A 22,529-nucleotide genomic window follows, 5' to 3' on the forward strand; every position below is an offset into this window, starting at 1 on the left:
TTATTAATGTTTTCACTTTGTTATCACATTGGTACCAGGATTTCAAGGATCACCCCACTATTCTCCCTAAATATGAAAATCACATTCTTGATAATACGAAGCTATTGCTGAATAACAACCCTTCAACTGAACTAGTGCTCGGAATTGTTTATTCATTATCCACAAAATTTCCGATTTATTTAACAAAAGTTGGTAAAAAGAATATAATTTTTACGCAACCAAGCATTTATTAGAATTAAAGTGGTATTAATTTAAATAATTGTTTCTTTTGTTTAAATAATAGGCTTATCCACTTTCTATTATTTAAACATTTTACAATTATTATTCAAATATTGATTATTTAAATAAATATTATTTAAATATCGCCGCACTTATTTTATCCATGGATAAACGTTAATCGAACGCCGACCTCTAAACAGAACTGCTTGAAAATAATAAAATAATTTTAATTGTTAGAAAAAATTGTGTCACTTACTGGTGCTGATCAGTAGCTTTTATTGTACTACATCTTTACAACCATTTCGAGCCCCTTTCAAAAATAGTTTTAAAAGCCCAAGTTACGAAATTTTTAAGTGCATATTTTCCTCTCAAATAATTCGTTACATACAAAACATCGAAATTGTATTTGTTTTTAAAGTTTACAATCGATGTTAATTATGTACATTTGGCTCTAACGGAATCACTTCCCGCAAATATGAATGGTACTCGTAAATCACGTTTTCGGTTCTATCGCATCAAACGACCTTGAACTCAAACCGGCGAATAAAGAAAATGTTCGCCTGTCAATAGACAAGTAGACGCCGAATAACCTCTCGACGTTTTATACGCGAAATTTATTTAAAATTGAAAAATTAAGCTCGTACCAAAAGACGGGTACGGAGAACGTGCAGGCTGTACAAAATATATATACATTTCACTTCGAATTTGAAACGTATTTGAGATGATATAGGTTAATTGAGATTAACAATTTAATGGTAATTTAATCACACAAGGGGGTCGTTATAATCAAGGGAATGATCTGCCCCTTGAATGCGAGATTAAACTAGTATCATAAAACGTGTACGGAGAACGCGTAGGCAGTGCCGAATCATTGACAATTTCAAAATAGCCACAATATCTTCCTTATAACGTTTTAGTGGAGCGAAGGTGAGATCATGTTTATTACGAAATTTAAGAAACGTGTGTAGAAGTATCATGTACAAAGGTTATCCGCAATTGAAGCAAAAATTAAGCAAGTATGTAAATTTAATTTTTAGGGGTCGACGTTCGGATAATAAATTTTCCGTTCATTTCTTTTATATCCATATCCGAAAATTATCCCAATAAAAACTTATTTGTTGCGTATAAAATCGTAAAATAGGCGCGACTAATATCCATAAATAAACAGTTCATCGATATTTTTAGGATTCATTGAAATTTTGGCGGTTAATTTATCCGTTTCCCCGAGCTCTATTAATTTTAGAAAAACGAGTTTTGTTTTTCTATCAAGACAACCATTATAATAATAATATTGGGAATATGGTAATAAAATGTAATAAAAAGAACTTGATAAATGTAACAAATACATAAAACTGTAAAGATTTATATCAAAGGCCTTTCAATTGTCACTTGATTTTTGCTATAAGCTAGGGCGCTGCTCTAGAAAAAGTGGGAAGAGGTAGGTTAGAGAGTACATCTACTTTGTACGACAGGTGTTTGAAACGTAAACGTACGGCACAGCTTCCTCTCGCAGCCAAATTAATCCCTTTGTTTGACTACTGTTGTTTTTGTCGCCACGACAACGACGTCTGTAATGTATTCTTTTGCGCGCTCCGCTGAACATTAGTTTCGCGAATGTTGACGGCCGCCGCGAATAGTTGAAAGTTGCCCGCGGATCGTTTTCAACCCGATCAAGGGTTTCTGTGGCAGCCCTCATCGACGAACATGTACGATAGTGTCTGTCCGATGATACCGTTTGGCCGTGTCACTACGGTACGTGAATTTTTGAAATGATCTCCGCCACTTTTCATGTGAAAGTTAGAAATTATGATATTTATTTTTCTTTATTCTTTTATTAATATTTTTATGTATTTCTATATATTACTTATATTTGCCTTTGTCCATGGCTCAAAATTAACTTTTTTAAAGTTCAGTGGCGGCGGAAGGATTTTGTTACAGGGTAAAACTAAAACATGATATTTTGAAAATACCACCACCATTTACTGTATTTAACGTTTTAGTTAATTTAATGTAAACAGTTTTATAAAGTACCGATAAGACGCTAAAAATATGTCTACAACGAATGTGGATAATTCATTATTTCTTCATCTACTGCGCTTTTATAAAACAGGACTTTTGGGCAGTGGCGTAAATAATGACTCCACAGACCCCGCAATGCAAGGGGCCCCATTATGGAGGGGGTCTCCACTCGTTCCTTATAAACGCCACTGATTATAGGGGGCCCCGGAGACCTTAGCTACGCCACTACTTTTGATGGTTTTTGGATTAACAATTTAGAAACTCGAAATAACAATTTGCACATCCTTGATCCGTTTTCCCACCCCTGTTAGATTTATAGTAGGGCCTCTCTGGCAGCTGTTTTAGATTTTTGAAGGACAATTTATGTTTGATTAGTCGTGAAGCAGGAACGTATTGTAATTTAAAATATTCTACAAAATAAAATAAATCTTAATTTATAATATCAACAACAACAAATCATTGAAAAGCAAATTCAATTAAATGGAACATTTGTATGTATAATTTGGGAAATGTGGCACAAATAAGTCAATAAATTCTATCATTTGACATCAGTTTGGTCATATTATTCCAGCCCTATTGGACTATAACCATTTGAATCTGTGAATGGCATTACATAAAATTTACCAATTATTAAGAAACGGCTTTGTCTTCCCTTACATATACATTTGTCCGTATTTGGGGCTAGTTATTATTTAATAACCAAATATTTAGTTTAAAAGATCGCCATTATCCAGGCGAGATTGCTCAGACTATTTTAGTTTTTTTCATTTTAAGATTGAATTTACTAGATAAATATTTTAAAGGTCAAGATCGCCATTTACCAAATATGGACCATATATAAGAACAATAACTTGATTAATCAGGGTTAGTAATGGGTATTTGACCAAAGGTTTGATAGTACATTATATCTTTTAAAATTGTAATGTTTTTTTACCGATAAAAATAAAATACAGAACACCAAGCGGATAACACTAGAAAAATGTATTATCTACGTGAAAAGGCAATTTAATTTTAGCATAGAGTATTGCTGACATTATCCTAACAATAGTTTATTTCTTCTGAAATTATAAATATTTTTACTGAAAGAAAATAATATTCGGGAAAAATTTTCAATGAAATTGTTTGATTGCCTAAGGTCATAAAGTCAACCTCACTAAACGTAATAATGTATTAAAAAAATTAACACAAATAAATTTTAAAAGTGTACAGTCTGTTGTATAATTTTTCTCATAAGCACCCATAAATTTTAAAAGTGTAGTCTTTTTGTATAATCTTTCTCATAAACACCCATACATTTTAAAAACGTAGTCTTTTTGTATAATTTTTCTCATAACCTCTAATGAATCTTTGGACAAGGAAATTCTCTTAACTGTTCTTAGCTTTCTTCGATAACACACCGGGTTTTAAAGTGTTTTTCTGGTAAATGTCCATAATCTTTTAAATAAATTATATGTGCACTTTTGGCATTCCATTTTTAATTATCGCTCAGGCCATTTGAAATATTATGGCAGTTGAAGGACTAGATGATTGAGGAATTTGCTTCATTTTTTTAAAAGAAGTGAAACGTCATTTGGTTAGAAACTTAATTTATCAAGCTATAACAACTTTGAGCTTCTACTTGTATTTTTATTTGTTAATTTTCCACGTCAGTTGATTGAGATAATATTTTTTTCAATTTTCATTTCTGGTGCTGGGCCACAAGTATTTTGTGATAGGTAAAGACGATATCGCGATTTTACTGATTCATCGTTTCCTCACATTAGGTTCGATCTAAGACATGATACATTTTTTTTTAAATAAGGGTATATTTCACGACTCAATCGCTATTATTAAAAATAGGAAAAAGGTTTGAAGGCTTTGTATTAGTGGGTTGTCTAGCCACATTAATTAATGTAATTATATGTATGACATTATAGTTAAATAAATATAAACGTTACAATTAAATTTAGAATTATATTCTAAAATATGTATTATATCAAACTAATGTATAAAAATATACTCAAAAGATAATTATCTAATATTCTTATTTAATTTACAAATCCTCTCAATCTCTTTCATAATTTCAAAAAATAAACATTCGTAAATTTCAAAAAGCGGATTCTCTTTAGTATTTTGGGTTTAGTGGATAAATTATCCAAAAACTGCAATCGCCACAGAATGAATTGTTGTGGAATGTATATTGTAAGCTATTCGACTTCCCAGACAATATGTTCTTAGTTACTAGAGTGGTATCAGCATGCGTCAGAATATGCGATATTATGTTCTAAGCTAGCTAACATAAATAAAGGGATTTCTTACAAACGTACTCCCAAGCACGCACACCCGAAAATTTTAGATACGCATTTTAAAAAGAAAATAAGTTTTAATAACGTAAATGTTTCGAATATTTTTTCCTTATATTGTCGGAACCTCAATCTGCCAGTAAAAAGTCAAAAATCTTGGGCTGCCTTACATATACCTGGTCATTGTTGAAGCTCATCGAAGCGTGCGGAAAGGCTTATTTATTTTAATTTGTTTGTCCTGCAAAAGCACTTTAAATTGTCACTACATTTCCTGTAAAATTTGTCAAACTAAACAGAAAAATATAAAAGAAATGACTCAATGAAATTAACCACACACGATAGAAATGTAGTTTTTATTTTTAAAACGAAAAATCTGTTTAGGAGTGCCACAAGGATTTTCATTGCATTCTTCACTAATTTCAGTAAGATTTATATAAAATATTTATACGTATCTAATTATTTAAATTGGTTTCCTATTATTTATATGTCCTAATGGTTAAATAGGGCGTCTTTTATTTGTTTACAACACGTTTTATTAAAAATAACTATTTTCTTGGTTTAGAAATGTGACGTGTAAATTCTGTACATGCTAAATGATTACAACCGATCTAGCCTTAATTAGTTAATTAAATTAAGTTTTTATATAATTTATGCCCGTTTTTTGATAACCTTTAAATATCTTTATCAACGACTTCAGAGCTTAGGAACAGATAACTTAAATTTTTAAAAAATAATTAAAGATTCAATGAAATAAGAAGTGCAATATTTAGTAACGCGTTTAAGTTTTGGAAGTTAAAAACATCAAAAAAAGGTATTATATGAAAAGTCATAATTTTTGTGAGTATGTCAAATGTCTGCAGAAACCCAAATTGTCAATAATTAAAATTTTAAAGATAAATTTTTCTGCAAACATTCTTGGTCAGATTCATGTTGTTAAAATTATGTACAAATTGTACATTTAATTTAATAAAGCATTAACTGCTCATTAGCTTTGTCATGTGCGAGAAGAGCTGAGTAACATGCGTGGCTATCATAGATAAAATGATATCCCCTTAGCGAAAGCATACCAACCATTAAGTCCCTTTTTCTGAAGTTTCCTGCGTTGGTTAATAACGCCCAGCTTGGGAGACTGGACGTTTCTTGGCCGATATTGAAGGCCGTTTCGCAACAATAATGTCGTTTCTCAGCCTATTATTCTGAAATGTAATGGCAACTTAGTCACACCCTTACAATTAAACCTTCTATTTTGAGTCGAAATGCCACGCCTTTTTGGAAATGACAGATCCGCTACTGACAGAATTGAAACAGTTTAAGTTCTTTTGCTGGAGTTTAATCTGTTGGTTGGAAACACTCGGCATTGGAGACGATGACTTCTTGAAAAAATGGCTGAAATAACTTTGTTCTATAAGGAATAGCTGTGGATGTTTTTGTACCTTTCTCGTAAAAGGGGGGATAATACTTTTAGTTTCGAGTTCAAAACCCACGCCTTCTAGAAAAATGGTAGATAACGTAAGCAATAACTGTATTAATTTTTAGACGCTTTTTAAAAAATTCTGTGGTATCTAAGAAGAAAGTTTCCTACTGCTTAAAAACTGAATCACTGCTTCAACTTCACGGGGACTGAAATGATAAATGAAAACTAAATATTTAACACGAATAGTTTTATCATTTATGCGACAGTAGTTTTTTTTACTGATGATCTAAACGGGCACATCTGAACATAATTATATTTATCATCACAATATAATTAAAAACTATACGATCAACAGGAATATATTATATTTATCGCAAATGGAAACTATATTTGAGAAGCAGATTTCTCCACCAACTATTATGTTCTACCATATTTTCCCCAGCCTTTATTTACCACGAATGCCGTTATTGTATGTTTTCCTGCAGATGTAAAAATTAAAGTATTTTCGTCCACAATTCATGACAAAAAGCCTTTTTGGTTTTTTTAATTATCTGAATGCGGGATCGAGCAGTGACGGCGATCCCGTGGGGGCTCTGGGGCTCGAGCCCCCACAGGGAAATCCAAACGAGGGCAGAGCCCCCACAGAAATTAAATTGAGGAAAAATAGCAACCAGGGTAAAATTTATAATATCACTGCCTTTATTTGGGTCCGAATTCAGTCTTTTGACAGAAGTTATTTTGAGATTGCAGATGCGAGTAGCATTAAGATGATATAACCGTAAAATTGATTTCGATAGATTCGTCCAAACAGAAAATCGCCCCGTCGTGTACCCTATTTTACCTCAAATACCTTCGTTAAGTATGTGGCCACAAAGGGCTTAATTATCTAGCCATGTACACAGATATTTTTCTAAAGATATCGACTTAACTTTTATTATCAATGTAATCCATGCCGGATGAGATATTATAAACAACACTTTTAAAAATATATAGAAATTTAGAGCTGTACATTTTCTTGCTTCAGTTTTAAGTATATGCATTTTTGGATGAAAAAATAATGGCCCGGGCCCCCACAGAAATATTTTCCGATCGCCGCCGCTGGGATCGAGTGAAGTCTGTTGTGATTGAGTGGCGATAATGTGTCTATTTTAGTCCAGATCTCTTCACTGTGAAAATTTTGATAGAACTCATACGTCATTCTTTCGTTTCACTAATAAAAAATTTATTTATTTTTACATTACCTCAAAGTCTAGAACATCTTGGTATATTCTTAAATATTTTTTTGGAAAACTAATTGATATCTATATAAATAGTACTATTTGTGATTCCATAAACATTTGTTGATTCATATTTTATCAAATTATACAGAAAGCTATGAAATGCTTAAAAAGACTTTTAATTAAATTGTCATTTTTTCACACGATCCGTAAGAGTTACTCGAATTGGGAATAATACTGCTAGAATTACAATTACGATTTCGGTTGCCATGGTTCTGATAAGACTGTACGAAATTCGTCTTTATAATTAGGCGGTAGCGCCATCTATATTTTGTAAAGTTATATGGCTAAAAATAACTTGAGTTAAAAAGGATCGTGTTGACAGAATCAAATTATTTTAAAACAACTTCAAAGGTTTGTTTGTTACGAGTAATCAAACATTTCCATTTCGCATCAGATTCGCGAAAATATTCAATTGCAATATAGTTGCCACCACTAGAGACAGATGCCGCTACGGTAGAACGATAAAGTTGATAAAGTTTCCTTATTGAACGAAATTGGTCGAGCGCCAGCCAAATTTAGTTGTACCTCTATTTATTCCCAACTCAATGGAGTTACTAGTTGACAATTTAAAGTTACTCTGAAACACTGAAAGTGCTTTTAAAAGGAAGTTTTATTATTATATTTAAAAAGTATTCAAATAAAAACTCGCCGATATTCTATGGAGATTTTCCGTGAGAGATTTTGAAAGCGAAATTTAAGAGATTTTTAACTATAAGCTTAGTTATTTACTTACATTTAATAAGGGGAAAGTAAAAATATTTAAAGTCTTTTAAACTTTAAATGGTTAAATAATAGATTTCATTCATTTCTGTTTTGCAAAATAGTGCTTGACGTCAAAGAACGATAGCACCTAAAATGAGCAAAGGACAAGTGACTGACCATCTGGTGCAAAATGCGAACGTTTCTATTGTTCCAAAACGAGAAAACGTGCCACAATTGGTAAGCAAAATACATAATTTTTGTGAAAGCCTTACACATCAGGGGAAATTCCAGGAGAGGTTTACTAGCCTTGCGGACTATAACCGTTGTCGAGATATATTTTAGGTGATTTTCTGAAAATGAACCTTGACCGCTATTTCCTCCACCCCATAAGTATCTTTTGAACGAAATTAGTTAGAGCAATTCTGATTTTCAGATTCCTCTCCTCGCTATCTAGAAAATAACGTTAGCTGCGTGTCTCTATTTCAATTCGATTAATTGTTTCTCTAGGTCTAACAATTGGGGTCAAGGTCAAATTAGCACCAACGTCTCTATAGAGTTTCCAGAAAAGATAATTTTGCGGATCCATCTGAACTGGAAATACCTATTCATTTCGCTTTTAATTTAATTAAACCATATTTTACAAGACTTACTTTAGTATCGAAAACGTTCAAGAATTTGTTGTTATATGTAATAGCTAATTTAAGAATGTATTCATGTTTACGTGATGAGAGTTGTATTTAGATGAAGTTAAGAGAAACCACGGCTATGGACTGCATTGCAAAGAGTGATAAAAAACGCGAATAAATAGAAAAGTCCATAATGAAAAAGGATAAAATTTTACCTAAACCCTAAACAAATTTGAAGAAATTTAAAAACTCACAAATAATTCGTACCAATAGGTACTCGAGTATGCATAAAGACGCGAATCTTGGACCAAATAGGTCTTCCAGTAAAATAACTATATAAAAATTACTCAAATCGCCAGAAGTGTTTTGAAATTTTAATTTTCACTTTTCGGTTTAATAGTCACAAGCCAGATTTCGCGCACGGTACTGATGAGTCCCAATTAGGACGAAACCGGTCTATCGTTGGAATTTCTGGCTGTTTAATTTTTTTAATTTATTTTTCACTCAAAGATCTATTTGGTCCGAGTTTCGCGTTTTTGTCCGTTCGAAGACCTATTAATACGAGCTATTTGTAAGTTTTTAAATTTCTTCAAATTTGTTTAGGGTTCAGCTTTTTTATCCCTTTTTCATTATGGACTATTCTACTTATTCGCATATTTTATCACTGTATTACGATGACTTGCAGCGTTTAAATATCAACCTCAACAAACTGACGTGTCCGACGCGACTGAAGTGCACCTTTCCCACAACTCAACTTAGTCATTTTCCCTAAGCAAAAATTTAATATATTTTTGTTTAATTATTAATTGAAGTAGTTAGTTTTCAATGAACTTAAAATCAATTTTTTGGTGCCATTCAAGAATTTACATTTATAATGGAAAAAGAACTGATTCTTTAGCATAGTTTTCTGTATAAAACGTCGATTTCCACCTAAAGCGCGAACGAGCCAGAAAAATAAAAAATATTTAAAGAAATATTAATTTTGTTAATAGACAAAATACGTAGTTTTAGGCATAAAATTTAAAATCATGATTTGAATATCTGCGAAAATTCATTTTTTTCCATCATTCTGAAAAGGAGACACATAAGCACCTTACATATATATAGTTAAAAACATCTAATTTAATTATCCATCCTTGTTAATAACTGTTACAGGAGAAAAGTGAGGAATTTCCTTATGTCATTAAGGTCGTTGATGTTTCATTCACTTACGAGAAGCCGTCCAAAGATCTTTACGTTCTCAAGAACCTACACTTTACCGTATCCATCGGAACAATGTAAGCGATCTTCTTAAAACCTAAACATTGTGAAATAAAGAAAAATCATTTTTAAACAGTGAAAAGGCACCAAAATGCATAAAATTTTGTTTCGAAGATTTTTACTTATATATTTATGTTAAAAACATTTATGTTTTCAATCCGAGTCTTGGGCTAGATCATTTATCCCTTTAACCGAGTATATGTCAAAAACATTTGACCCTTTAATCCAAGTTCCTCATAAAAATAGGTGTTCTTTTAATCCAAGTCCTTGATAAATGGGGTTGCCCCTTTAATTCAAGTAGTAGATAAAAGTTGGTGTCCCTTTAATCCAAGTTATTTATAAATGTAAAGGTCCCTTAAATCCGAGTATTAAAAAAGGAGGTGTCCCTTTAATCCGAGTATCTATTAAAAGTAGGTGTCCTTTTAATCCGAGTTTTTGATAAATAAGGTGTCCCTTTAAAACGAGTCTCTCTGATTAAAGTAGGTATATCTTTAATCTGATTCTCTAAATTAAGTAGGTGTCATTTAAATGCTTGTCTCTGTTAAAACATAATTACTTTTTAACAATGTCTCTGATAATAGATAATTACTTATAATCTTTGTCTCTGATAAATGCAAATTTAAAATTATATTGTAAATAACATTTGATGGTGACGTATCAATTGTCATAATGGTCAAGTCTGGTCCCATTTTTCATTTATTCGTTAAAGTTATTTATTTTTGAAACCACGCTATTACCGATTACGCTTAATCTTTTTACAAAAAAAAATAGTTACGCTTTATTGGGACCCAGTGGATGTGGCAAAACAACTATTTTGAAATGCATCACGGGTAGCCTGCGGCCCAACGAAGGCAGTATCATCATTCCGAGTAACTCCACAGAATTCAAGGTTCCCGGTAAAGGAGTTGGATACATGCCACAAGTAAGCATTTTCAAAATTAAGTATTATGTAATAAAAAAGACCAAAATTTCGTTTTAAAGGGAGTAGAACCCTCCATGTTCGGTAGGGTGCGTCATAGCTTCTCTCTTTTCTCGCTCATGGCGCTAGTCTAGAACGATAGTAGAAACACCCAAAAAACCTTTCTATATAATACTACTTAAGTGCTTATTTACTTTTGTGCATAGAGAGGCAGAAGGTTTGACCTGATTTTTCATGAACCAGGGAGGCTCATAAAAGGATTATCTGGCAAACCTGCCAACCTAGTTGTCTGGATAAATAGTGGATTTTTAATCAAAATCCTACTCATTTAACGGTTATAGTTTTATACAAACCATTATAAATAGTTAATGAACTATATCTCATTGATTTTGTAAATAGTTCAGTTATGGACTTACTATATTTTGAAATATAGTATCTTCACGTAGGCTACCTAGGCTTCATTTTAAAAATCGAGTTTATGGGTGACGCTTCAGAAAGTACTAATCAAATACGAATGAGCATAAGCTAAATTTTTAAACCAAGGAGTAAATAAGTTGGCAAGTCCTACTGAAGTAGCGCTAAGTTGTCTTTGCCTGTTTAACTAGGAATTTATAGAAAGGTCTATTCTTCTATTAGAGGTAGCGTGCCCACCCTCAAGAGGTTTTCTCACTTGAAACCTTTATTGTTTCGTATTTAGTGTTGATTTTTTAAATGCACCCTTAATTAACATATAAACAACAATACCCGAGCTATAAATTAATTATTTTCATTATATTTTGGATATTTATTCAAATATAATTTCTTAATAATGAGGTACGTGGTTTGAGATTCACGAAAGCCATTCTAGTAGATATGAGAAATTAAAGCACTACCAAGCAGGGAGACTTTTAGTGGGGTAATTCCTCAAAAACCACTGTATTTCACCTTACGTATAACACGTAGTTAGAAAAATGAGGGTAGGGAATTATGTGCTGCGCTATATTCCTGATAAGATTATACTCCCTTTAAGAAAGACTTAAAGGTATGGTAGGTGCAATTCAGATAGAGGCGCGGTTTTTGTATGATTCAAGGTGTAAATGAAATTTTGACTCCGTATACAGTACTGTGTATAAGAAATATCTTTCAGGCATTTTATTTTCCCAATTCGACTACCAGGTTTTTTCCTTTTTCGTATTTCGACCCTATTGCCTAAGCAACGACAATGTTTTTGAATTCAAGACCTGCATGCATACGGTTTCATTATAAAAAATTGGAATGTAGTTAACGATTTGTTTAGTTTCTTTTAAAACGTTTATTCTCAGAGTAAACCAAAAAATTAGGACTCATTTCATAAATTTAGCGCCCACGCCTAATTTTTAACTCTTAAATATCGTGGATTACCACTAAAAGACCCTTATCCCTATTTTAGATTTAATTACAGCTAGATATTGTACATTAAACATTTATATGAAATAACATGAAATTTGAGGCAATAAATATTTTTAAAAACGTTGGTTTTACAAGAACATCATTGGTTTTTGTTCATCAAACGCAGAATTTATCACTTTTCCCGGATTTAACCATACAAGAAACGCTTTGGCTTTTTGGACGTATTAACGGTATCGAATCTCACCTTTTACAAGGAGAAATAAACCAATGGAGCGTCAAGTTCGAATTACCGCCGGGGCACCGATTAGTCAGAAACCTCAGGTAATTCAAAAGAAAACTATTTTTCCATTATGTAATAAGTACTATCAAAATATACTTCAGCCTTTAACAAAGGAATTTTTCTGGAGAACATAAATAGCTTATCTTTATTAAATGGGAAATTTTATCTTGAATATGAAGATCTGCCCTTTCAAAAATTCGATATTTACTTTAAAAAGGTTTATCTACAAATATTCTAAAATCATACCGACAGGGCGATTTCAACCTTAACAAAGATGGTCTCGATTTTAACATTAAGAAATTGGACACCCTGATCTACAGAAATGCATATAAATAGTTATATACTTGACGGTGAAGGCCAACCCTACAGAAAACCCGGAGAACTAAAGATTTTCAAGGTCGAAATAACCGTTTATTTAAATAGTCGTTTACCAATATATTTCATTATTTTACCAAAAGCAAAAAATCAGTATTTTCCTTAAGACATAGTTAAAGAATAAAATAAAAATTATCCTTTTCGGGAAACTATTATGGAAATAATTTTAAAAAGAGTTTCGCAAAATTAATCTTTAAATTTTATGATCGATAAGTTAAGCACGAAGAGGAAAATAAAAATAAATATGGCTGTGGTTAATTGCAGTGTCCAAATTAAAATTGAATTAGATGTAACGCATTTCCTTGTCATTTTCTGTGATATTTATCAATGGCATCATGTTTGTAGAAGGCGGGGCACACACATTCTAAAAACAAATACCAAAAGTACCAATATGAATTTTTACACTTATATAACAAGACAGAGCTTAATTAGTATAGTGCTCAATCGTTCGATTTGCACAAGTTTAAAGGAAGGAATTTTTTCTAGATGGGTCCAGTCCTAATCATAATAATAATAATCAGCTAGGCTAATCACCAAAGGTACCACCTTAGGCCCAAGTCAACTAGAGACTTATTATGCCTTTAAACAGGTGGCCGGGTTACAACGCGTAGGAGGGTGGTGGCAAGCCCTTCATGTCAAGCGGGCCAACCCTACAGTAGCTATTACCGTTAACCTCAACAAGTTTTTATGGAAAAAGGAAACGGAAGAAAGCGGGGAAAAACCTCTTAAAACAGTGAAGAGATAGCTTGCATTAGCGTGCTCACTAGGTGCAAATTGAAAAACACACGTTTCAAAAGCCAAGTTAACACTAGGCACTTTGGAACCGTTTTAAAACTGTTTCGAACGAGTAAATTGTAAAATTTTGCTTTCTATTGTATTTATCGTATGACTATTAATACAGTTGACACCGAAAATGTTCAATATTATTTTTCGAAACCGTTTAAAAACTGTTCCAAAGTGGCTAGTGTGAACACGGCTTAAATGAAATAGGTTTTCCTGCTCTATAAATTATGCAGTTATTTTTTTTTAAATGCAATCTTATGTTATCTTCGAACAGCCTCTCACGCCATCTCCATTTAACTTAATGATTTGAATTTGTGACAAGTCGCCAAGTATATAAATTTCATTATTTTAAGTTATTAGTTTCAACTTTTAAAGAATTTAACAGTCCAAAATACATTTAATCCAATTACATACAATACATGAAATTATACTGTTTTCCGATATCGTCAAAATTACTCGATCAAATCTAAATGGTATTCAAATTGGATGTGTCTTGATTTTCTGTTGGATCTAAATTTGAACACTGGATCAAACCATTTTCGTAAGCTCCAGAAACTTTACAGCTTCTACTTTTTTCAACAAGCCTACCACATCATCCGAATTGAGTTTATTTTAACAATGAACTAGATACTTTGTGAAATGAACTCGGTATATTTGACTGTTTTAGTGGCGGTCAGCAGAGGAGAGTGTCTTTGATTTGCGCTTTCCTTCACGACGCTCCACTCCTGATTCTAGACGAACCGACTGTGGGTCTCGATCCACTACTGAGGAAAACTATCTGGGAGTTCATGGTTGATTTAACGACAACGAAGAAAAGGACGATTCTGCTCACAACCCATTACATTGAGGAGGCCAAGGACGCTCATATGGTTAGACCGAAAACCCTGAAAGTTTAAGCGCGCCAAAAGTAGTCAGTCTTTGTTTGTGTTTACACAAGCAAAGACTGGCTGCTATATTAACTTAGTTAAGTTTAATTTTTAAAATTTTAAATTGGGAATATTTTGATTAAGAAGAAACGTTATGGCTATTTGTATGCCTTTTTGTTTGTTTTTTTGAGCTGGCTTAAGGCTTCTTTGGTGTTGATTGCTCCGACAACCCGTCCCTTTAAACAGAGGTGGCTATTATGTATTTGGGTTGGAGTTTGAATACAGACATGTCATGCTTTTTCTCATTCCGATAACGACTTAAATTTTATAAAATTAATGATAAAAGACGCGGCTTATACTTCATGGTTTAAAACATTAATTTAAATTTAAAAATAAATAAATACATGTTTTAAGCCATGGAGTATCAGCCTTGTCTTTTATTATTAATTTTATCATTCTAGCCATTGTTAAAAATTTTTACGTACACGATTAATTTGGATTTTTCCTATTAATTACACATTGAGCGTCATTTGCAACGACATGTGTGAGAGTCCTCTGACAGTGGATTCCTGCTTCTTTTCCTTATTGTTGTCGTCACATGTTAAATTAAATATATTTTCGTAGCTTTTATTTTTTCCGGTTTTTTTCTGAAAACTAAGTTATAATATTTAATTCTAAAGGTTATTTCTTTCCTCATTCTCATTTTTGGCTCACGATAGCTTGAAACGATAATGGTTTGTATGTGCCAAAATGTTGTGGAACAGATCAAATTAAATGACACTTAAATTTGTTAACAGTTTATTTATCACGTGGTGAAACTTAACAGTGATATTGGTTTTTAAACAGTTAGGTTGATTTATTTCAATGACCATAGGATACCATTGTCTAAATTTTTTTACAACATCAAAAACATTTTGTTCCAAAATATTGCGTTTCTTCGTATTTAAATTAGGGTGCAATTACTATGGTTTTACTTTATAAGATACCATTGCTTCGGTTCTGTGAACTTCGGGCTCGAGAACTGGAAAACAATTCCATTCGAGAACTGCTAAAAAATTAAAATATCTTTGAAATATAAATTTTTGGCTTTATATCTTAAGGTTGGTCTTATGCGAGAAGGTAAAATGTTGGCACAATCAAGTACGTCCGATTTACTAACTCAGTTTAACGAAATAAGTTTGGAGAAATGCTTTTACCGAATTTGCGTATCGGGGGAGGCAGACATTGAGGCCAACAAAATTGGAGATACGGCAGATCCTGAAAGTGCAACATTATTGGTAAGATTAACGCTAAATTCTTCATTCACACTTTTAAATTTCAGATCTTATTAACATTTTTGATAATTTTGCAGATACGTCCCAGTGACAAACAACCGTCAATTAAAAATTCCAACGATGAATTCGACAATAGAAGTAAAGGTGCATCGAGAAACGCGACGTGTGCGGTGACCGAGACACTCGTGTCTTCTAACGTGGAATCAGAAATTAAATTTGTGTTGAAGAACGTCATACCAACGTTACTTTTAAAAAACTGGAAAGTGTTGAGACGCAATCCATTTCTGTTTTTCTTGCAATTTGCCTTGCCCAGTATTATAGTGTGCGCGTGCGGGTTGTGCATTGGTGGGAAAGTTAAGGATATGGGGATGGCCGTCGTCAACGACGAAAACCCATTGGATCTCAGTCAAATATTCCTACAAGCGCTCTCTCAACATCGCATTTATCAGGTCAGTTACTATTTGCAACAAAATTTCCGTTTGAAGCTTCCAAAATTCAAATGTCGCTTATAGTTAAGCCTCGGTTTCGCGTCAACATACGGGCACCTCTTTTTCCGCCATTTTCTCTCAATATGACTTCCATTTTTCTTCACCAAGCAGTTCCTATTTTTAACCTTTTGAGTAAGAAGTGTCGAGAGCTTCTTTTGCAATTTGAAATATGTAGATATATTATTCATTTATGGCTGAACGTTTCTAAAACCAACCATTTTATGCAGTAAAATAACGTGCATTTTTACGAACCTTGACGTTTTTCTACTGTTGCGTTATTATTTCATTTAAAATATTTTAATATTTTCACTAGATATTCTGTTAACGTAGCACCACTTAGCTAAAAAACGACCTTCTATTTGGCCATTTAAAAAGTGCCAAATTAAAAATAATGTTTTTGCTGTAACATTTATACTATCAACGTATAACAAACCTGGTAGAAGAGTTGCGAAACAAAGTCAAAACAGAAATGCGAAAAAAAAGCACACGATAAGTTTTTTTTTTATTGAAATAATTAATGTATCGTGTTTTCAGAATCCATTCTCAAATATGAACTCTGCGATTGATTCCGTGAAAGATGGAACGAATCTTTTGGTGCTGCACATCCCGGAAGATTTCACGGTGTGTTTCCGGAATCGCGTAGAGCTCGGAATGGCTACACCTGCTTTAACAGTCAAGTGCGCTTCAGTTTACCTTCATCAAGATACAACCAGTAGGTATTAAAATGAATAGTTGTTATTAAGACATTAAAACTGTATCAGTAATTTTCCATATAGTAGATGTGCACTATGTTGAATGTATCACGTTAATGATCAACATCCGGAATTTTTGTAAAGATTATTTTTGGTTTATAGATTATTTTTAAACATGGAACTTTTTTCAATAACTAAGAAGAAAAACTGACCCAACATGCCTCAATTTCATTGATTTAGTACACTGCCAAAAGGCATGTGGCATAATGATGATTTGGACGAGCTGTCGGGGGAAGGAGCCAGTGGCGTCGAAAAAGGGGATTTAGAGTGTGAAGCCTGGAAATTGTCGGCTTATGTTTAAACCATGCACGAGAGTTAAACTATAAAATACTCTTTATTAATAATAGTATATATATTTACCAAGTTTTACAAAGCATGACAACTAATAACATTCTCTAGAAGAGTTAATATAAAAGCCTTGACTGGGTAGGTCGCACTCCGTAACCCAAAAGGTCTGTACAGTGTCCCGACGTATCTTATATAGCGGGCCCCTCGTATGACGCTACCGATCTCCAATCTAATTGGCTGGAGAAGAAAGCCAGCAAAGAAATCTTTGCGGACTCACTGTAGTGAAATAGTAAGCGTCACCGATAACTTCACCCCGCTCTTAACCCTTTGGGTCAGAGGTCGCCACTTTCGGAGAATTCCAAAGGTGGACGACGCGAGCGAGGATGAGTCATCCCTTTCTTCCCCAGCAGCGTTGGCCCAAAACAACGAGATAACTCTCAGAAGTAAAGGGAAAGGCTGTTAGGGACAAAACCTACATTTGCGGATGCATATGCGGGCTTTACAAGAGGTACATTGTACCCTTCTAGATTTCAGGAGGAAGTTTCATTTATTTCCCTTCCAAATATTTCATAAATCACATTTTAATCTCAAACTTTCCAAAACCCTCAGATATAATAATTATATTTTACATAATTTATAATTATATTAATATATTAAAAATAAGAAAAGTAATTTAATTAAATACGGAATTAGACTCGCTTTTTGCTAAACACTGCTCTATTGTCGTGAAAATTACTAGAAAATATGCCTTAAAAATACATTATTTTATCGGAGCGCTGTAGGTTGCCCCGGGCTTTTACTTCTGTACTATAAAAAAAATATTAATTATGTGACTAAAATTTAGTGAAATCGAGTACTAGACCTCATTTTGATAACTGAATAAAATGTATCAATTAAATATAGGCGGATATAATGTGTTTTCTACGTCAATGAAGAAAGCGAGTACGCGTTCGAGTCGATAAAGATTTAGAAATATGAAGTTTACGTGTGAAACGCGCGAACCAATAATAAAGAAAAGCATCTTATACTTTTATTATATCATTGTTTTTGAAACGCCTTTTGAAATTCCGTTATATATTTTCCAATCTATCCAGATCTTCTAGCCTGACATGAATGAACATTTTGAAATCTATAAATATTTTTAATAGATCAAGTTCTATCCTTGGACGTACAAAACACAATCATCGACACATTTGAAAGGTTTGAAATGGACTTTATCAGGAACTTTTCCGATGCTTCACCTCTGGTTGCTACATTACCTATCAGGGTACGTCCAATTAATTAAATACTGGAACAGATACCTGCATTGGCAAGCCTATTTAGTGTACAAACTAGTGTAAAAATCAATTGTTATTTTTTTGGCTACTTTTGCCAAACATATAACAGATTGTGTTTATCTTTTCAACCCTTTAACCTTTTGTTAAAACATTTCAGTAACGTTACCCAGAATATTTTGATTAGGTTTATACGGATAATGAAATTGAGCTTTGTATTTGTTCAATAGTGAAGTTAAATGTAAATACATCTTAGGCCTAAGGTGGTGCCTTGGGTATTAGCCTAGCTGATTATTATTATTATTATTATTTAGTTAAAAAACAAAATTTGACCACATTTAAGTCTTTTCACCGAAATTTGAGCTAGTTTTAATAATGTGGTAAACGGCCTTTATCTAATTTTAAAGAAAAAATAACTTTTGACCTCCGAGTTTTAAATTGACTAGTTTTTGGCATAACACAAAAAATATCATAACTTAAAAAATATCATAACATAATAACACAAAATAATATCATATAACATAATAACGTCATATAACATAATAACGTCATAACATAACATTGTCATATCATATCATAACATAACACATCATAATACCATATAATAACAAAACATAGCATAATATCATAAAATAACATAACATAATATCCTAACGCCACAATTTATCATAACGCAACATAATATCATAAAATAACAGAATATCCTAACGCAACAATTTATCATAACGCAACATAATATCATAACACACCGTACTATCGCATAACATAACATAACATAACATAACATATCATATCATAACATTTTATCATATAATTTTATCATAACGCAACATAATATCATAACACAACCTAATGTCATAATATTATATCATAACACAACATAACATAATATCATAACATTATATAAGACCACAACATAATAGCATAACATAGCATAACAGCATAAGACCTTGCCCTGGAACAAGAAGTAAACTGGTCAGTAATTCTAATTCTAGCGAGTTCATCTATTTTTAGTTTGTGGAGCCGATATACGGAAATAAGGACATGCGATTCAGCGAATACGTCACGTCTTCGGTGTTACTGACCAGCAGTCACTTTCTGGCAACGGCGTTGACTGGCATCAACTTGATAATGGAACGCCAGAGTGGCGTGCTGGAACGTTTCGAAGTTTGCGGCGTCACTAAGACTCAAGTGTTTTCCGCTCAACTCTTGACCAACGTAGTGGTTGTCGTCTTTCAAGTGACCTTCATGCTACTGACCCATTTCATACTATTCAGCACCGTCATATACGGATCCATCGTTCTGGCTGTTTCACTCATCGTCCTTCAAGGCATTTGCGGAATGCTCTTTGGATTATTCATTTCAGCTATTGCCGCCGATATCACCACAGGAATTCTCGGAGGCATGGGCGTTTTATTACCAAATATAATTCTCTCTGGTAAGTATTATTTGGAAACTCAATTACCTAAAAAATGTTAGTATTCATAAGCAACTCAATAGAAATTATAAGTATTGATAAGAATATAAATAACTTGAAAAATTTAATTACTCATAAACCAAACCTTGAAAATCTAACTTCCATTAATTTATCTTCAAAGTTTGCGAATATTTATTTTCGTAAAGTAGAATACTATAACCAAACTGGCTTTTTCGGTTTCTCTATTTTATTTTCCATCTACCTTGCGAGTATTTAAAAAAAAAGATTATCGTCACTCTGCGTCAAATCTGTCCTACCAAAACCAACCTCAAATTCTTTAGAAAATCATGTACAGAAGCATATTATTTGAGCATTCAAAATAGTTTTAAGTGTGAAAACTATAACCACTATAGCAATAAATCGATCTATTGTTGGTTTCGGGTTGAATCAAGTCTGGGTTACTTCCAACCAGACCGGACTCGACGGCCAGCCTATTAGGGGTTTCTAGCGAAAAATAAGTCTTTTGACTTTTCATTGTGTCATGTAGATACACTTCTTTCTACATATATTAAGGTGTGTAATTTAATACTTTTTTAACTTTAATTTATATTTGAAATAGGTTTCATGTGGCCGATAGAGGGCATGCCTCCCATTCTTCATAAAATAGCTCATTTTATTCCAGTGACGCAAACGAATGAAGCGCTCCGTTCGGTTATCTTGAGAGGTTGGGGACTCGAATATTTTCAAGTGCAAATGGGACTGTTGAGTGTTCTTTTGTGGTCGGTCATTTTCCTGACGACATCTTTGTTTATATTTCGGATCAAGAAATAAGAATTTGATTATGTTATTAAAGATTAACAGTTAATTTTATTTTCAACCATAACACGAGTTTTATTTAAAGATAAGTTACATGGGTATCAACATAAAGATACACACTTAAACCTATAAAATAATTAAGTTCGGCCCACGTATGGCGTGCTAACTGCTTACCAAGGTGAAACAGAACAAAATATATATGTGTTTTTTAATTTAATTCAAAAACCGAGGGTGCGAAAACTTTACAATTTTGTGTACAAGATTTTCAAAATTATTTCCAGTTTTATACCGATTTCGAAGTTTTATGAATATTTTCACACCGAATTTATGATTTTTAAATTGAAGCCTCTTTTGTCACTGAAATGTACGGGAATTTGACCGTTGAATCCGTAAAAATAGATGGAAATTCTTGATATTTAACTAAGTTTAGTTAAAAAGAAATTGCTTTTACTTAAAATTTATTCCAAAATTAAAGGATAAAAATATGACAGTAAGAAACGTTTTTCGAAGTTATAAATGTTCCTGATAAAACGAAAATGGTTCTTGAAATTTCGCGAATTCAAATGGTATTTCTTTGTTAATTAAAGATATTTCAATATCTTAACCGCAATTTCTAAACCAGTTTGGCAAAATATTTGAAAATAATTTTCCCTTATCGATCATACAATTACCTCATCAGGAAAAGGATTATTGATAATCTATTTTATTCGAATATTTTATAATAATTAAATTCGTTATTCGATTACCTTATTTGTTTTCATGAAATAATTTGCACAACATAAAATCAAACAAAGCAAGCCCAAAAAGCCCCTTATTTTAAATATTAGTTTACTACATTATTCTTTAAAAATGAAATTATCCTAGAAGATTAAGTTTATTCAAAACTGTAAAAACTATTTATCTTAATGATATTTTATTTATGGGGGAAAATTATCCAAAAAATATTAAGGGAAATACTGTATAATTGTTTAAAGACAAGCAAAAGGAAACTATATTCAAATCGGAACTCTTAGTCAGCACATCTCGCCTAACGAGAGTGCGTTGTAGTTTTATTATAAATAATTAGTTCAACCCGCTTAACGGGTTTGTTACATGTATACGGCTCAAAAATGTCACCCATCTAATATGATAAAATCATATGGGTCAATTGTAAACGAACCATATTTAGCGCGTTTTCCATCTTGCCCTATAATGTCTCATTAAAACCATAGCGACGAAAAATATAGATTTTTTTTAAGTTTCGTGAAAAAAATGACCTGGTTGTGCTATTTGAAACTCTATTTATTTATATAAAAGGCCAAATATAATAACGATAAATAACAAATTATATTTATTTATAAAAATATGTCCACCTACATACTCATTGTACAGTTTTGAGAGAGACCACAAAGAGAAAAAAATATCAGTTGAGCAGTCTGTTGGAACACCACTACTTCAAACCAAGGAATGTTGCAAAGATCGAAAAACACTCCAACGAGCAATTATAGTATTCCAAGAACGTATGTTAGAAATGGTAGCTGTGGACGGTCACACATTTGACTTCGTGACCAAATGGGCTTTCAAACGTTTTACTAAAATATTTTGTCCTCAAGTACACGTACAAACACGTCGCAAACTTGTACGACAATTGAAATCAACAGTTGATTCAATTAGGCCAAAGCTACAAGTAGAAGCTTGCGCTGCCGCCAATTGTTCGAAAATCGGTGCAAGCCGCCGCTGCCGCCGATACAAAGAACGGCGCGCCGCCGTTTCTTTTTTTTCTATATACACTTTTGAACACGGCGTCGAACGTCAAATTTTGGTTTTCGGATTTCGGTCGATGCAGAG

The 22,529-nt window shown here is 32.7% G+C and overlaps 1 protein-coding gene across 1 annotated transcript; it reads left to right on the forward strand.

Moving 5' to 3' along the window:
• Positions 1-1,781: 1,781 nt before the first annotated feature.
• Positions 1,782-20,769, forward strand: LOC149949852 (ABC transporter G family member 20-like). Its single transcript, XM_090169319.1, has 12 exons — positions 1,782-1,971; positions 8,039-8,153; positions 9,698-9,819; positions 10,574-10,724; positions 12,256-12,410; positions 14,195-14,396; positions 15,494-15,670; positions 15,745-16,116; positions 16,690-16,867; positions 18,344-18,462; positions 19,484-19,907; positions 20,506-20,769. Exons 2-12 carry the CDS (start codon positions 8,070-8,072, stop codon positions 20,715-20,717), a joined length of 2,196 nt encoding a protein of 731 aa, XP_090025445.1. The 5' UTR covers positions 1,782-1,971; positions 8,039-8,069; the 3' UTR covers positions 20,718-20,769.
• The last annotated feature ends 1,760 nt before the right edge of the window (positions 20,770-22,529 follow it).

The sequence above is a fragment of the Leiobunum rupestre genome, chromosome 3 (assembly GCF_980474605.1).
Source record: "Leiobunum rupestre chromosome 3, qqLeiRupe1.1.hap1, whole genome shotgun sequence".
In the NCBI taxonomy this organism is placed as follows: Eukaryota; Metazoa; Arthropoda; class Arachnida; order Opiliones; family Sclerosomatidae; genus Leiobunum; species Leiobunum rupestre.

Coding starts and splice junctions, on each gene's coding strand:
- LOC149949852 (XM_090169319.1), top strand. CDS start 8,070: ATGAGCAAAGGACAAGTGACTGACCATCTGGTGCAAAATGCGAACGTT. Junction 15,671..15,744: donor CTGAAAGTGCAACATTATTG/GTAAGATTAACG, acceptor ATAATTTTGCAG/ATACGTCCCAGTGACAAACA. Junction 19,908..20,505: donor ACCAAATATAATTCTCTCTG/GTAAGTATTATT, acceptor TATTTGAAATAG/GTTTCATGTGGCCGATAGAG.